Source organism: Cryptomeria japonica, chromosome 9 (genome assembly GCF_030272615.1).
Source record: "Cryptomeria japonica chromosome 9, Sugi_1.0, whole genome shotgun sequence".
In the NCBI taxonomy this organism is placed as follows: Eukaryota; Viridiplantae; Streptophyta; class Pinopsida; order Cupressales; family Cupressaceae; genus Cryptomeria; species Cryptomeria japonica.
Window position 1 is genome coordinate 520,422,811 of NC_081413.1, and position 19,340 is coordinate 520,442,150.

General features: G+C 36.5%; 1 protein-coding gene across 1 annotated transcript in view; it reads right to left on the reverse strand.

Annotated features, from left to right (window-relative positions):
• LOC131066900 (calpain-type cysteine protease DEK1) overlaps positions 1 to 18,569 on the reverse strand; it is a 117,306-nt gene extending 98,737 nt beyond the window's left edge. The window contains exon 1 of the mRNA XM_059211069.1: positions 17,930 to 18,569. Coding sequence (XP_059067052.1) covers positions 17,930 to 18,051 — 122 coding nt within the window. The 5' untranslated portion in view covers positions 18,052 to 18,569. The remainder of the gene's footprint in view (positions 1 to 17,929) is intronic.
• Positions 18,570 to 19,340: the final 771 nt, after the last annotated feature.

Genomic DNA, 19,340 nt, shown 5'->3' on the forward strand with positions numbered 1-19,340 from the left:
AAGTGCAAAAGATAACACTATCAAAGCGTACTGCCACAACTTGCTCAAACTTCAATGTGGACCAATAAGAGTACTTGTGGATGCCATGGTAGCATCAACAAAAATCCATAGAATTAAATAATCAACTGCATCACTAGAATACTATCAAGTATAGAAATATAACACATTCTTGTACACTAACACCAAAACAGTCACACTTGACTAAGTACCAACTATGGATGCCAAAAGTCAACACCAAAGCTCTAAAAACTCCCAAATACATCACTATAAGCATTCTAAAGCAACCCCAAATAGACTTTACACATCTGCAATATCACATAGCTATCCCACTGTAACTTCACTACACCAGACCACATCTGAACTAAAGAATATAACCAAGTTGCACATTTGGATCAACAAGTTTGAAATCAATGACAACAAGAACTCATATTTGCAACAATCTCCCCCTTTGTCAATGATGGCAACACTTGTGCTAACACCAAGAACACTCCCCCTTTGACATTAAAGAAAAAGGATGTCTTCTAACACCAACATTCAATAGACTATATGCAACTCCCCCCATCTACAACGCTTCCTCAAAAACTAAAGACCAAAAATATGACAAAAACTCATCCACATACATAAATGATCAAAATGTCTTATTGGAATCCATCTAAGCACCTTGTTGGGCAGATTGGCCACTTTGCTTGGTTGAGGGTATGATTTCTTTATATACTAATTTCAACTGAGCCCGGGTAGAATTCCGATCAACTCTTGTAGAGGCCAAGATGTTTCATTGACCTTCCATCTTCAAAAGAAGATTCTCTACCTCATCACAGTTATCTGGTACCTTAACTGATTTAATTAGCTCCTGAGAGTCTTAAAAAAATTCACCAGACTGGTGAGATGCATGTCAACTATATCTCTCAACCTATAAAAGTCTTTCTTTATCTGCTTCTTTTGATCCACTAGTGGATTCAATTTTGCATATAGATTCTCTATCTTTACCCTCTCTTTTCCATAACCATCTTTCTTCTAGTTAGTTGTATTAGTCATTTGTACAATCTGAGCTCCAAAAAACATTTATTTGAATCTATATGTCCTGTGTGGACTCAAGCCATCAGTAGCAAAACTTATATACATCGACCACACTATCTACACTCTTCTCAAAAATGGTTATGCTCTCTTGCAACAGATTGTGTGCATCTGTGCACATATTCACTAGATCACCTAACATCTTCTCTACCATCTTCTTCTCGAAATCTGCCAAAATCGTTGCTTCCAAGTTAGAAGCATAGTCCTTCAATCCACTCAACAAAGCCTGCAACTACTCCCCTTTACTAAGTGACTCATTGAACTTCACCTTTGGAAATTTCTCATGGAGAAACTTCAAGGTGTTATTTATCAATTCAGTACATTCCACCTTAGAAATGATATATTTCTTGTTGTGTGGTGGAGAACATCACCCAGATGTAGCATATGAAGGGGTGGCAACTTATCTAAGTCCATATTACTTCATTTGCAGCTGTAATAATTCTGATCTAGAATCTCTGGATAGTCCAAAAGATTAAACTTCAATGTGTTATTTATCAATTCAATACATTCCACCTTAGCAATGATATATTTCTTCCTTGTTGTGTGGTGGAGAACATCACCCAAATGTAGCATATGATATATTTCTTCCTTGTTGTGTGGTGGAGAACATCACCCAAATGTAGCATATGATGGGGTGGCAACTTATCTAAGTCCATATTACCTTGTGTTATTAGTACCTGCAACACTTATGATGTTATACCTGGTTCAAACTTCATTTGCAGTTGTAATAATTCTGATCCAAAATCTTTGGATAGTCTAGAAGATTCTCCCACAAACATTCTTCTAATCTTCTTCTCCTTCTCCTTCTCCTTTACCGGACTCATTTGTTCCTTCTCTAGCTGTCTTTCTTCTCCTCTAATTTCTCTGTTCTTTCTTCTATCTTTTCTTCTTTAGTCTTCTCCTTCTTCGTTTTCTCTTTCTTTCCCTTCTCTTCAGCATCATTCAGAATCTCCATTGCCACATTGTTTACATCTTTCCCTCTCCTACCTGATCACCTGGAACACTTTCTACTTTCTTCTCTTCTCTTTTATCTTCTGAAACAACCATACAGCTTGTTTCTCCTGAACCAATTCCTATGTTTGTCTTCTCTAGAGGAGAAAACAAAGTACTCTTTAACTCTTCTATTGTTTTCATTGCTTCTTCTTCATTTTGTTTGTTCATTCCTCTCATGTCTTTTGGATCTCCACCCATGATTTAATTTACACTCCGTTCTAAATCTAATATTTAGGACCTATTTAACTTTTGTTTTGTCCAAGTTCTCTAAAAATTGTTGCCTCAACAATTCACACGAATCAAATCTCTCTCCAGCAATCACCATTAGATGTGCAATGAAAATAGTTATGGCGGTGGTAGAACCCTCCCAATTTTGATAGTAGATCTTGTATGCCAAAACATTTGTCACTATCAAACGCCCAAATCAACAATATCCTCTACTGTCATCCTTCACAATCTTCTTCACCGGAACCATACTGGTGAAGCACAAACTAGTCAATGCTCGAATGGCATCCATTCTTATCTTGTATGGTTGATCCAAATACATTATATCCTCACGAATACAACTTAAAATGATCTTAATCGACTTCTCTTTGTAGCTAATCAAGAAATTCCTTCCAAACATTCAAACCAATCACCGAAATGTTCATATATTGCTCTTAACTAAATCTGTTTTTATCAACTTATCCCAAGTATCATGAAACTTCATATGACTACCCTCTTTCAGCTCAGCATGAATGTATGTCCTAACGTCTTATGTTATGTAGTTTCATTCTATGCTTGTCTTCCATATTATGTTATGTAACATAATCTTCCATCTATCAACTTATATTATATTATACAAACAACGATAAAGTTTAGAGAAACGAAAAACACCTGAAACCACCTCATGTTTCATGTTGTGCTCATACTGTAGGTAACCACCTCCAAACTACCATCATGATGCCACAAGCCCTAGTTGCCCTCCGTGCCCTAGCTCGAGGGCACACAAAGATGAAATAACAAAATGCATGATTAAATCTGATCAGTGGTTAGTACGAACCTCGCTCTGATACCATGTTAATTTCAAGCAATCAGATGTTAATCTAACCAATTAATTATAATCAGACTGTGAATAAACAGTAATAGTAATAAAACACAAGACACAAGATAACAATACCCTGGGAAAACCTCCCTCTTGGAGGTGAAAAACCCAGCCTTAAATATGATATGTATTATCTCAATTGTAGGCAATTACAATATAGCAAACTTATCTCAGATTGCTGTCCAAACAGCAAGTTGACAAGGTAATGAAGGATGCAGCCCTAATCAATAGTAGATGACCAAAAGAGAGGAACAGCAGCAGATGCAACAATAGGCTGGAGCAGAATTGCAGAAGATCTTGACAACTTCGCCCAACAATATCCTTGACTGAATTCGCACAAACGTATGAGAGCAGATTGCATTTGCTAAGAATGATTGTATAAATGACTTCATCTTCAAGTGGATTATATACCATCCTTTTTGGCGCTAAACATTCTCAAGTCGGCTTGCAAGATAAATAATTAATATTATACATTTTCCCATGTTAGGTATTGGGTCCAGCCCAATAGCCACCACGTTACAATTGACCCCAGCCCAAAACATAGTTAATTGTTACATTTGGGTCTACCCTATATACAAGTTACATTCAGTATAGGACCACAAGTTACATCGCCCAATTGGGGTCAGACCAAATTGCAAGTTACATTTATAGGGCCTGTCCTATCCACAAGTTACATTATATATAGTTCTTGCCCAAACAAGACATAATTACAAGTTACATGTATTTGGGCCCAGCCCTAAGTTCAATTTACATAATAGATAATACATGTGTATTTTAGTTGTCATTGACAACATTAAAATACAATAGATAGGTATCCGAGCTAGCTACTATTTCAACAAAATGTAGTAAAAGGCAAAAAAAGTAAAGTAAATAAATAAAATAAGCCTACAACAAAGCAAAGTCGTCGGGAAATAAGTAATAACTAATAAAGAAACTGTGTCGCATGTAAACAAAAATTCATGCAATGCCATAGTGATCAGATCTATTGATAGTGTAGACTTTTTGAAGTACCCCCATCTCCTATTTTTGAAAATTAGTTGTACTAGTGCTGGTACCAATCTCCAAGTACCCCCATCTCCTATTTTTGAAAATTAGTTGTACCAGTGCTGGTACCAATCTCCAAGTACCCCCATCTCCTATTTTTGAAAATTAGTTGTACCAGTGCTGGTACCAATCTCCAAGTACCCTCGTCTTGGTAACCTTGTTGAATACCAACCACAAATTCCAAAAGTCAACACCAAAGCTTCGAAAACTCCAAGATACATCACCATAAGCCTTCTGAAGCAACCACAAATAGACTTTACACATCCACAGAATCACATAGTTATCCCACTGTAATTGCACTATACCAAACCAAATCCAAACTAAAGAATATAACCAAGTTGCACAACATCCAAATAAACAAGTTTGACATCAATAACAACAAGATCTCATATTTGCTCATATTTGCAGCACTAGAAGAGAGATTGGACTGATTAGAGGAGATATTGGAGTAATTTTTGTTTTGCTTCGAGTCTGAAACAAATTCTCAACTGCAAGTTTGAAGCTACAGCCATGGTATTTTTTTTTAATTCGGTTTTCTAAGTTTTTAGCTTGTAAGTTTGTAGCTTGAAAAATATTTTAATTGATTTGGTTTCAGACTTGAAACAATAATCAAAAACACCACAAAATGAGCAGCAGCAATAGTGACAGCAATGAGAGTAGTGAAAGTGTAAATGAAGTGAACACAATGTCAATAGACCCTCCTACTTCTAAAATCCCAATCTCAGCTTCTATTCCACAAGATCGTTATGCATGCCCTACACCCTCTCTTCAAAAAATTGCAAACGGCCCTTTCAACCCCAAGAAACCATTGCTTCGATTTTCCACGAATGTGACTGCCAACAAGGGTAAAAATACAAGGGGCAGCAAGAAGTGACTTTATCATATTTGCAACACTCATTGTTGTGGGAACCATACTAGAATTCTAGGCCATTTAGTGGGTGAGAGTGGAAAAGTTGTTAGAGTTTGTGAGTCAATAACATTGGAACAACAGGTTGAAATGTCAAAGTTAGCTAGAGTGAGTGAGGACAAATCATTACAACTCATAATAAGAAATAGCCATCTACTAATTTCCATGCCTCTTCCAATGTATCATTTGGAGAAGGTTGTGATAGAGGGAAGTGAAAAAAAGGTGAGAAAAATTCAATGATTGGGTTAATGAATATGCAAAAACGTGAGCAAGCCAATCATGCAGTTGCCAAATTCTTTTATGCACATGCTCACCCATTTCATTTGGCAAGGTCACCTTATTTCAAAACTATGTTGAGAGAAATATTGACGTTGAACAATCTTATGCCCCCCTGGGGAACATAAATTGTGTACCTCCCTCCTTGACAAACAATATTCAAAAGCAACCATGATGATGGAGGAAACGAGGCAAGCATGGATTAGGACTGGTTGTTCCATTGCCATGGATGGGTGGACCGATATTCAACATAGACCACTCACTAATGTTCTTGTCACATGCCCTACTGGTTCATACTTTCTTAAGCTATTGTTGTCCTGAGAAATAAGGATGTTGATTTCCAATTTGCCATTTTGAAGGGGGCCATAAAGGAGGTTGGGCCATCTAATGTTGTGCAGGTTGTAACAGATTCAGCTTGTGTTTGTAAGTTAGTTGGTTTCATGATTGAGAGCACTTACAAGCATATTTTTTGGACTCCATGTTGTGTAAATGCTTTGAATAATGCTTTGAAAGACATCGACAAAATAGATTGGATGAAGGTAGCAATGGCAGAGGCTAGTGACATAAAAATGTTTGTATGTAACCATCACAATTCACTTGCACTATTCCCATCTTATTCAAAGAAAGAATTCTTCAAACCAGTTGAGACTACATATGCTAGCTACTATATTTTGTTGGAAAGGATGTTGGAGGTGCAAGATGCTCTACAATTCATGGTTGTTTGTGGAAACTAGAAAAAGTGTGCTCAATCAAAGAAAGATGAAGGGAAGGCAGTGAGAGAAAGAGTACTTAATGACACTTGGTGGGCCAATATCAAGTAAGAAATCTGAAAATTTAATTTTTTTTTTTTAATTTGTTACACTTTGTTTTACTTGTATTTTAAAAGTTTTTGAAAAGACCCCAATTCTGCTCTAAACATAAAATGCTTATTTATGGACTCAACGAATATGTATACCACTGTTGTTTGTACCGAGTCTGATATACGTATATGCTCTAAAGCTTAAACAAAGATATAGCAATGATATAACAGTGAATGAACAGCAAACATGTAACATAAACTGTAATGCACAAACATTAATGAACTATAGACTATTGCAAACATGAAGATACTGAATTGCTTTCGACAGAGTAACCAATGTTACAGTATATTGTCAAAATTCAATTTAAAAGATTGCACCTTGAATTGGTCCTACACTTAGCAACCATGGAAAGAAACAATATAGAAGGAAATGTCAATGCCATAGAAGTGCTTGGCACTTGGCATTAGATTCAGCCTCCCACAATATCTCTCATCCCAATACTATTATGTACTCCATAGTGTAGCACCACCAATACCTTCCGTTCAATGCCTCGATAGGAAACATGGATCACCGAGTGTGGAATGGAAACATTCATCGCCAAAATTGGTTCCTATTCTCAAACAACTAGCTTCATTCAAGGATTGATGACCTAAAGACTCAATATGGAACTCTCGTCAACTATGAGTGTTGCGATAAAGAGAAGAGCCCTCGCAGAATGGTTAGATGTTGTCTTTCTAGAAGCAAATACAAACATTATTATGATTCCTAATTTCCTTAGCTCTACTTGTGCTCAAATCCCATGACCAACAAAAGATTCTCAGCACATATATTCAGCAATCCTTCAATATAGCTCCAACCGAAATAATCAACCCACCATAGCTCTGTAGTATATTGTCAAAATTCAATTTAAAAGATTGCATCTTGAGTTGGTCCTACACTTAGCAACCATGGAAAGAAAAGATGTAGAAGGAAATGTCAACCCTATAGAAGCGCTTGGCATTAGATTCAGCCTCCCACGATATCTCTCATCCCAATACTATTATGTACTCCTTGGTGTATCACCACCAATTCCTTCCGTTCAATGCCTCGATAGGAAACATGGATCACCAAGTGTGGAATGGAAACATTCACCGCCAAAATTGGTTTCTATTCTTAGACAACTAGCTTCATTCAAGGATTGATGGCCTAAAGACTCAATATGGAAGTCCCATCAAATATGAGTGTTGCAATAAAGAGAAGAGCCCTCACAGAATGGTTGGATGTTGTCTTTCTAGAAGCAAATACAAATATTATTAGGATTCCTAATTTCCTTAGCTCTACTTGCGTTCAAATCCCACGACCAACAAAAGATTCTCAGCACACATATTCAGCAATCCTTCAATATAGCTCCAACCGAAATAATCAACCCACCATAACTCTGTAGCATACACGCGACATCTACTTAAAATTTTGGCAAAGATTATTAAATCGTTCTTGGGAATGAATCAATATGCAATACGATTATCCAGGAAGCCAAATAATACTTTGTTATATCGTCTTATTTGAGTTAGATAGCATTAATCAACCCTTGCCTCAATACTTATAATAGAGCCAAATAATAAATTGGACCAACCAATACCTTTGCCAATATCACACTCTAAAATAATTACTCATTATTTGAATCGATACTTATAATAACATCTACCCAAGCTATATAATATAAATCACCAATATTGAAAGCGTCGTAATAATCAAAACTCGCTGATATATTATATTTCAAAAGTTAGGCCGACAATCTCCCATAATAATATCTTTGTCAAGGCATCCATATTTATTCCTGAATCAATTATCAAATCTATCTCCAAAGGAGACTTCACAAATTTGTACAGTTGTAGACTTTGTCATGAATCAACCCCCTTAGGAAGAGTTAGGTTTTCATCCAACCCTTTTGTCAACTCTTGAAGGTTTTCATCTCCAGAAATCATAAATCAATTATCAAATCCCAAACATGCCTTACTTCTACTAGCCACCCTCCTTATAAAGAGCTCTAGGAAGCATCTAGAAGAATAGGCAAACTTGGCTAACTTTAATATTTGGAGAACTTTATTTAATAAAGTGATATTTAATAATATTTTATTTTTATTGTTATTTAATTAAATTAGTTAATATTAAGTCATCATTTGTATATATCTTTTATTTTTTTGATAGCTTAATAAAAATCAATTTAATTAATTGTCACTTAAAAATTAGGGACATTATAGTTTTAATTTTTAAATGTTGCTTGTAGGTATATTTCCTCTATCATATCACCATGTGGGTAATCCGGTATGCAGATACAAACTCTCCTAGCCTAAGAGAGATCCATGAGACTATTGATAGCATGCTTGATCAAATGAAGCAAGCAATTCATCAAAAGGATCCTAAATTGCAATTCTATGAGGAGCATATTAGGCCTATCATCACAAAGAGGTGGAGCACAATGAACAACCCTCTCATATGCTTTCCTATGCTCTTAATCCGATGTAGTATACACCTAGACCTAGTTGAATGCTTCCTTCTAAGGATGAATAGATGATAGAGGGGCTTATGTTAAATTTGAACCAGAATTAATAGAAAGCAGAAAACTAAACTTATAAACAACACAAACACAAGAGCTATCTTGGGAAAACCCTCCACCTGAGTGTGAAAAACCCAACCCACTCAAAAATGAACTTTATTGTATCTCTGAAAATGAATATAACTGTTGATAGTTTCAGATTACTATCAATCACAATAAGATAAGTTTGATTCTCTACAAATCAATCATGACAATGAAGTCAAACGATACATCTCATATACATTCTATAAACCTTCATACGACTGAAAACTCTGAACACAGAAAACATATAATATTACTGATCTGGCAAACTACATACACAATGTTCTCAACTAGCTACAAGACAAACAAGAGAAGCCAGCAATATATAACTATACATCTGCCGAAGAAGAAGAGCCATGAAAATGGAAGGGCGATGAATATAAAGAATCGGAATTGCAAGTGAAGAGAATCCACGAAGGAAGAGGAAAAGACACCGACAGCCACATAGACATGAAAAGACACCGACAGTCACATGAAAAGAAAGTGGAAGCCAATGAACCGAAGCAGGATAAATAAAGGTAACTGAATCCACAAGATAAATAAGAGACATTGCATCTTGGATCTCTATCGCAGCTATAACTTCAACACTCCCTCTTAGCAAGAGAGAGATCTTCATTTCGTCATCTCATGATAGATACATTTGGCCGCAACCAAAGAAAGTTAACAGAGTCTCATCACAGATTTTATTCAATAAAGTTGTTATCTCAGCATAACAATATTCACCATAGCTACTCCTCGAGGGTGAATGAAAACATAAATAAAAATCATGAAGTCATACACATTACTTCCACCATAGCTACTCCCAGAGGGTGGATCAAGGGATTTCACCTCGAACTTCTCTTGCAGAGAAAAACTCATTAACCAAGGGATTTCACCTCGAACTTATCTCGCAGAGAAGAACTCATTAACCAAGGGATTTCACCTTAAACTTCTCTTGCAGAGAAGAACTCATTAACCAAGGGATTTCACCTCGAACTTCTCTCGCGGAGAAGAACTCATTAACAAGGGATTTCACCCCGAACTTCTCTCGCAGAGAAGAACTCATTAACAAAATCTTCAAGACAATGAGGCTCCTGAAATGTCAAGCTCCCTCTAAAGCTGAAATGTCATATTCTCTTTTTAAAATAAGAAACCTTCTGAATTTACATTAGACCTTGGCTCCTCCTGAGGTGTCCCTATGTTGATTTCTGCAGAAGAAGCTAGATGAGAAGACCTAAATCTGCAATCTCGAGCAACGTGGCCATATTTGTCACACCTATAACATTGAATGTGGGATAAGTCCTTTTTCGGTTCTGAAACAGGATCTGATTCTCTATCTCTATCCCTCTTTCTTCTTTTGCCTTTTTCTATAGAAGAATGAGTAACAAGGACTTGATTTTCCATATAATGATGATTACGCCCAATACCTCTTGCCTCCAATCTGCATTCCTCTTGAATACAATCAGCTCTCAACCGATCAAACTTGGGTAGATCATTTCTTCCACTAATACCTTGAATGAAAGATTCCCAAGAGTTGGGAAGTCCATTCATGGCTTACATCACCAAGTCTTTATCAGCAAAAGATTCTCCAATTGCACTGAGTTGATCCTTTAAGTCTGTAATTTTCATGAAGTATGAAACAACTGATTCTTCTTTATCCATTTTAACATGCAGCAGTTGACGTCTCAGGGCTAGAGCTTTGCTGGTGTTGTTGAATTCGTATAGGTCCTTCAAAGTCTGAAACATTTCTTTGGCTGAACCCAACTTAGAAATAATAGGAACCAAATGATCCTTAACAGAATTAATCAAAATTTTCTTAGCCACAGTCCTATTCTTTCTCCATTGAACTTTCTTTGCATCAGCAGAAGGTTCTTCTACATCTTTTGAGACATAGTCAAGGAGATCATTCTCTTCTAGAGTAATCAAAATTCTAAATTTCCAAGAAAAGAAATTTGATGACCCATCTAGTCTATCTTCTACTTTCAATCCATTCACCATTATGAATAACTTAGGCAAACAAAAGAAAGAAATAAAGAACTTAAAGACTCTGGGTTCAGAATCAATCTTCTAAACCGGCTCTGATACAATGTTAAATTTGAACCAGAATAAATAGAAAGCAGAAAACTAAATTTATAAACAGCACAAACACAAGGGCTTATCCTAGGAAAACCCTCCACCTGAGGGTGAAAAACCCAGCCCACTCAAAAATGAACTTTATTATATCTCTGAAAATGAATACAACTGTTGATAGTTTCAGATTACTATCAATCACAATAAGATAAGTTCGATTCTCTACAAATCAATCATGACAATGAAGTCAAATGATACATCTCATATACATTCTATAAACCTTCATAAGACTGAAAACTTTTAACACAGGAAACATATAATATTACTGATCTGACAGACTACATACACAATGTTCTCAACTCGCTACAAGACAAATGAGAGAAGCCAGCAATATATAACTATCCATCTGCCAAAGAAGAAGAAGAGCCACGAAAATGGAAGGGTGATGAATATAAAGAATCGGAATTGCAAGTGAAGAGACTCCGCAAAGGAAGAGGAAAAGACATCGACAGCCACATAGACATGAAAAGTCAACGACAGCCACATGAAAAGAAAACGGAAGCCAATGAACCGAAGCAGGATAAATAAAGGTAACTAAATCCACAAGATAAATAAGAGACATTGCATCTTGGATCTCTACTGCAGCTATAACTTCAACAGCTTACAGCACCCTTTCGTGAAATGTATAGGAACAAGCTGGCACCCCTTCTTTGAGGGCAGTGGCTTCAAATTGCTGATCTTCAGAGTCCTACATTTAGTAAACCAGAGGCTGGGACAAATAGGGTCGTCGTTGCACAAAAAAAACCCATTGGGTGGTAGAAGTTTCATGGGAAGGACACACCAGATTTGAAACAACTTTCCATTCGTTTGCTCTCACAAATTGCTAATTCCTCTACTGTAGATAGGAGTTCATCCCCACCTATGGCTTCGTCCACTTCATTAAGAGAAACAAGCTGAAAAATTAGTTGCAATTCATAGTACCTTGAGACTTCAGCACCGACAGACTCCAACAGCACAATGGAACATTGATCCTCAGGATGTTAGGCAGATTAATGAGGAGGTGCAACCAAAACTGGTTGGGCTAGCATTGCAAGATCCACTTCTGCTAGAGGGTGATAGTGACTCAAATGGTTATGAGTTTTTGGATATCGATAGCCGAAATGAGGCTCATTTTCATAGACTCTTGTATTTTGATGTTTGAGACTTTTGGATATTGATAGATCATGTTTTTTTATGTTTGAGATTACTGTTATAATGCTTTATTGAAATTTATTATGCTGTTATAATACTGCTCTCATGAAATATTTATATATTGATATTGTTGTTATCAGTTATTGACATCTCTCTCTCTCTCTCTCTCTCTCTCTCTCTCTCTCTCTCTCTCTCTAATATATTAATTTTAAAAATTCATGTGTGTGTGTGTGTGTGTGTGTGTGTGTGTGTTAGGGGGGGCATTGGTGATTCTTTGATGAAGTCTATGACTGCCCTAGTTCCAAAACTTGTGACACAAGTCATGGAGATACTTACTCTTGGTTGGTATGCACTTGGAGAATTGAAGACACAGCTGGTCTTTGAACCAAGATCATGAAGATACTTGCTTTTGAGTTGCAAATGTTTGTGTTTCAGCTGGGTTATGATCTATGGTATACACGTGGGCAGAAGCACTTCTTACATCATCATGAATCAATATATATATCGCCATCCCCTGCCGTCCCCTAAAAATGGACCTCTAGGGGATGTCCCAAAAAAGCGTCCTATGCCATCCCACCATCCCCATCCCCAAAACGTCGTCAAACGTAGATAAAATCTGAGTCTGTACTTAATTTTGTTCATAGAGCCTATGCATACATTCACTAAAAGATGACTGCATGTCATATGTGACTTAATTTTAGCAATACTGTTGTAAATCAATTTACTATTGTGATTTGCAAAGTTATCTGCACTGGTATATTTCAATAGTATCTGAGCTTGGCATCCTGCCAGCCTATGTTTGATTCATGAGTGATGCAGATAAGAGGTATCAGCTGCGAGAGAAGGAGGCTGCCATGGGGGACAAAGAGAAAGATGATCCTCAAGAATTCATCAAAGAGACCAAAGAGTTCCAGTCTAGCATGAGAGATACCATGGTAGAAATGGTCCAATTTCTAAGAGGATTGAACCAACAATTGAGTGTTGGTAGACCCATACAGCATGGAGCAGCTCTAGAGGTGAGAAGACCTCAATCAATGCAGAAACATTCAGGGGCAAATTTCTGGAAAAAGAAGCAGCAAACAGAGAGGAAGAACCACCTGAACAGGAGGATGGTATGACAAGACTTCATAATGAATACTATACCTTAAGCATTGCCATATGCAGAGAAATGACTTTCATAGGATTCTATGAGATGAAGACAAAGAGTGGGCATAGGAGGAGAAGGTATGAAGAGAGGAAGGGCATTCAGCACCATTTGGGAAAGATCACAATTCCTAGTTTTGATGGATTTGGTAGCTCTTCGACAAGGGATTGGTTGCAAAAATTAGACACATATTTCTCCTTGAATCCAATGACTGAAGAAGAGGCAATCGAATTTGCCACCTTGCATCTTGATGGAGTGACTCACAAAGATCACAATTCCTACTTTTGATGGATTTGGTAGCTCTTCAACAAGGGATTGGTTGCAAAAATTAGACACATATTTCTCCTTGAATCCAATGACTGAAGAAGAGGCAATTGAATTGCCACCTTGTATCTTGATGGAGTGGCTCACAAATAGTGGTATCATGGTAAGGTAACCCAAGGACATGACTCAATTACCACCTTTAACAACTTGAGCCAAAGATCGACAGAGAGGTTTGATAAAAGGGATCCAGAAATTCATTTCAGAGAGCTAGTATGGTTGAAACAAGAAAGTAAAGTAAAAGACTATGTACCAGAAATTCAAAGGCTCGTGGTGATGATTCCAGATGTGATGGAAAGAAGACTCGTGGAACGCCTAGCTGAACCCTCCAAAGGTTTAGCAAGGGCATTTGATCCACATTCATTGCAAAAAGCCATCAAGAGAGCTCTACATTTGGAGGATTCAGTGACTACAAACAGATTCTATTCCAAGAAAGTCCATCCTATTTTCCCAAAGAGACCCTTTCAGAAGTACATGCCACCTCCCAAGGTATCATCACCTAAGCCAAATCAAACAGAGGTAAACAGAGGTGTCTAATAATGAACTTTGAATGAAAAAGCTATGCTTCACATGTAGAGATCCATGGCAACCCTGGAGGTGTTCAAGGAAAAGACAAATTCACTAAATAGAGGTAGTTTATGATGAGGAAACAAAGAATGGTGAGCTTGAGCTTGAGCCCGAGAAAGCTATGGAAGAGATTGAGCACAAGAACCAAGGAGGAGAGCATCCAAGAGGTACAATTGTAGCACTATCCGGGGCACCTAGATATAATGCTTTCTGTGTTATAGAGGTATTGTGTGCAGACAAAAGGTAACAATTCTTATTAATAGTGGGGCTACTAATAATTATATTGATAATTATATTGATGAATAGTAACAGTTACAAGTGGAGCAATTCTTTCTTGTAATAAAAATATTCCACAAATGAAGTTGACTATGGGAGAGTATAAGATGCAAGATGATTTCTAATATTATCAGCATGGGAGATATAGATTTGGTCTTAGGAGTGCAATGGTTGTACTTGCTCAACAAATATGAACAGAGTTATCGGACTATGGAGTTAGTGTTCCAATATAACAGGAAGAAGATACTTCTACATGGTCTTTATAATGGGGGTCCCATGATGGTTTCAAGTTTCAACTAAGAAGATGGAGCAAGCTTTTCGTAAAGACCACATAGCATGGGCAGATGAATGTTTAATTACAGCCACACGTCCCTCGAAGGATGGGAGATCCTACAATGTGGATATTCAATTCATTTTGGACAAGCATAGCAAAGCCTTCAACAACATTCCTCTTGAACTACCGCAGAATAGAGGTTTTAGCATGTGATAGAGCTTGAGAAGGAAGCAAAACTAGTCATCACAACCCCATATTGTCGTCCCAAGAAATACAAAGAAGATTTTAAAAAGGCAATCAAGGACCTATTGGATATGGGGCACATAAGACATAGTTTCAACCCATTTGCTTCATCTGTAGTTTTGGTCAAGGAGGATGGAACTATGAGAATGTGCATCGATTATAGCACTATAAACAAAAGAACAATCAAAAATCTTTATCCCATACCCACGATTGATGAATTGATTGATGAGCTTATGGAGCAGTGTATTTTTCCAAGATTGATTTGCAATCAGGGTGCTACCATATTAAGGTAAAAGATGAGGATGTGCACAAAACAGCTATCAAATGTCACTATGGGCATTATGAGTTCTTCGTCATACCATTTGCATTAACCAATGCACCCACCACTTTCCAACAATGCATGAGTCAGGTATTCATTCTTCAGTTGAAGAGATTTGTATTGGTTTTCTTTGATGACAATTTAATTTACAATAAGACTTATGATGACCATTTGAAGCATTTAGATGAAGTGCTTGGCCTCCTTGGGCAGCATTCTTTTTATGCTAAGGTCTACAAATGTGAGTTTGGGTTGACTGATATTTTATATTGGGGGTTCAAGGTTAGTGCCCAAGGGATTAGTGTGGATGAGGAGAAGATCAAGGTAATCTAGGATCGGCCTAGACCAAGGAATTTGACACACTTAAGAGGATTTTTGGGACTTTGCAGATATTATAGGAAATTTGTAAAAGGGTACTCACAACTTGCAGCCCCTTTGACAAATTTGATGAAAAAAAGGGGCATTCCCTTGGAGTCCACGGGCCCAGCAAGCTTTTGATAAATTTAAGGAGGTAATGAGTTCTAAGGAGGTAATGAGTTCATGGACATTGTAATCTCTATATGCACTAAATCTTGTGAGTCAATTAAATCTGAGAATAGACATTGATAAAATATGAGTCTCTGCTTAATTCTGTGCCAATGCACGCATTCACCGAAGGATGTCTGCAATTATGTTATATGTGATTTAATTCTAGAAATACTACTGTAAATCAATTTACAGTTGTGATTTGCAAAGTTATCTGCACTGGTATATTTCAGTCTAGATTTACTGAAACCAAATGAAATAAATAGTAGTTGTACTCAATCAAAATCAAATTATAATATGAAGGTCATAACATATCAATATTATATTTAGCTCCTTTGCAGGACCTGAGATGCAATTTACAGTAGATACTTAGAAATTTAGAATAGCATCACCATCTACTAAACATATCAACCATATTTGCACAAAAACAAAATATAATAAGTTGAAAATAAGTAAAAATGCTTATAGATCAAACAAACAAGAAAAAAACAAGATGAGATTTATTTTTTCAAGTAACTATGCCAAAACACGTGGTCTATAACTAACATCCTTCATGCAAACTATGAGCACACAATGTGCTGAAAAGTGATTCCTTGAATATTTTAATAATACTAGGCATATTCTTCTTCAGTAAGCATACTAGCAATGTTTTTATAAAAACAAAATATAAGAGGTTCAAAAACAAAGAACACGTTCATGCCACACAAACAAGAAAAAACATGATGACAAGTTTTTTTAAGTAAATTTGCTGAAGCATGTGTCAAAAAATAACATCATTCATTAAAAATGTAAGCATCCAATATGATAACTTGCACTCATTTTAAAATATTGTCTTGTCAAGCACGTGAAGGAGCTGATATGTGGAATCAAGCTCTGAAGTCCTGTAGTCTGAAAACATGAGCAGGTAAGCCAATGAGCAAACTGTGCATTTGAAATTATTTCCTTTACTCAATTAATGTTGAAATTGAAGTGAAGAAAAGTTGACAGAATGTAGGTCATGTTGGCCCACTCTCCAGAAATAGAGCACTTTATTCCTACAACCTAGAAAATAAAAATAAACATGATTTTTCTCTTAAAGATATGTTGACCATTTTTCTGTCTATCAACACTTTATGTAAAGTTTTGGCAAAATAATAATGTTATAGTTTGAGATCTGATGACACCCCAACACTCTACATTTATGCAGAAGCTCACTATGATCATGTTTTCTTACTCAACCATATTCTTAACATGTTTATAAACAAGTCAGTGTGTGATGCTGCCAGTTGCTACCATATTCTACAAAGTTTTGCCCACAGAGATACAATCAAACTTTTGTTTCCTTCTTGTGAGAATGGACCCTTTTCAAGAAGAAGCTACGCAAGAACTTCAAATGTTCCCAGCAGTTATAGGGTTCTTCTCTTATAAGTGACTACCCATTTAAATAATCTGGTATTTGTATATGTAAGTCTTTTTCAGAAAACCTCTGATGCATAATAGTTATAGCAACACTCTGCCGAATTTCTCTATCAATCCGGATTTCTCTACTAAAAATGCTAATGGTCTCCCTTGCTATGCCATGCTACTCTCCAGAACAAAATTTCTAATGTCATTTTCTCATCTTCGCCACGACCCACATGCTGCCCAAAATTTTCAGGTCCTTTTCATACATGGTCATCATGCCAATAAAGAAGATAAGGGGTGTGTTTCTACAAAAAGGCATGTTGCACAGAATTTCAGTAGGCGCAGAAAATTAGTGAATAAGCCTGGTAGACTGTCAGCCCTTACTTTAGAATAGCACATTAATACGTCCAACACTATTAATGGCATTATCCCCACTAAAGACAGCATCTAAAAACATTTTTAATGTTATAACGTTTAAAAGTGATTTTAGCATTCCCCAATATGCAGCTTTACTAAGCATCAACTTACTGTAACAACCAGAGAGCATTCGGTTTGCCTTACACAACTCAGTTGCAAAAAAAATGCTGTTAATATTTTATGGAATGAATATTACAAATTAAATCGACAGCTTATTTAAAATAAAAACTTAAGCAACAAGAAATCGTTTTGTGCAAGTCTAAGCAAAACAGGATTAAACAACATTGAATAGTGAGAAGGGAGAAATGCAGTAGCAATCTAGTAGGCTGCATGATAAAACTCAAAACAACCAAGTGACAAATTCGATGCTAGCTATTATTAAGATCGCATTGTTAAAAACAAGCACCAATAAAACTGCGATATCTGACCTGTATATTCTCCAGGGCCGCCAATTGACACGCCAAAGAATAACAAGGCTGAGGGCGCCCAGTAGCACAAAGAGCGTGGCGCAAACTACAGAGGCGACCACCAGATCCCCTTCTCCTTCCATCTCTTTCTCTTCAATTCCCCTGCTTCATTACCCTAGCAGCCACACATGCCCCTCTTTCACCAACCCTCTATAACCCTAGACTCCAAATACACACAAAAACAAAACCCCACGCCACATCTACATCCTTTCTGTCAGCCATTAAAAGCCTATCACAAAAACCACCTTCGTCCAACCCCACAACACATTGTCCATAAGATAATATGTATGTGTTCTTGCAAGAGGGGAATCTGTACCCTTGTAATCCCCAAAATGAGGGTTTTGCCTGGCGAGAAAAATGGAATGGACGTATCACAGAGAAGCAAATACGACGGAACACAAGACCAAAGCCTCTGTTCTCACAACATGTCCTTGTTTAACTCTTGCAGAACTCCTTCAAATGGAGTAAGAGTAATATCCGTGGGTAAAAAGCTTACTCGAGTTGAGCTCAGCTCCCTGTCAGGGTTTTCGAGGCTATATATATATAGAAGCAAACAGATTTAAGGGATAAAAAGTTCGCCTTAATTTTTCTAAGCGATGAATTTCCTTTCCGCCCTGACATTTCAAAATTATATAAAACAAACATCTACAAAATTGATGAAAAGACGGTATTATATTTGTTTTTTGAAGGTTGTTGACCGAATACAATTTTCTTTGTATTAGGTGTATGTTGAAAGTTTTAAGTGCTCTTTTTGACAATTGATGAATATTTTATCCCACTTCCACTCACCACTCTCCCACTCCCAATAAAAGGGTTAAAGACTAGTATTTGTATGGGAAGGAGGTGTAAGGATTACATTGATAGAAAATTATATATAAATTTAGTAGAGTGTATAATTTTATATGTGACAAGAAAATACATTAATTTAATTTACAATATCGTATTTAGCATATTTAGGTCTTAAGTTCAAATCCCATAAGGGGTAAGGTATGTATGTCTCATTTGTAGCGCAATTAGATGTCTCCCGCAAGGAGTACGGAGTAGTCCCATATTGTTGTAAGCCATCTATATACAGCATCGTGGACTATAAAAGATCCTTTCCTTTCCTTTTTTATGCATAAATCTTATTTTTTGTGTATACAATTTTAAAATGCAATCTTGATTTTAGGTTCTCTGTGAATATTACACCAAGATTGCAATGGAGATGTTATGGTTGTGCTGAATTTATAAATAAAAATAATAATGCACTATGCTTAGACTTGTTTGTATAATTTAATACCATTTTCTCAATCTAATCTAATTAGTGTAAAAAAGTATTATTTTTAGATATAATTAAAATAATTTATAAATTTCATTAAGTATTTCTAACAAT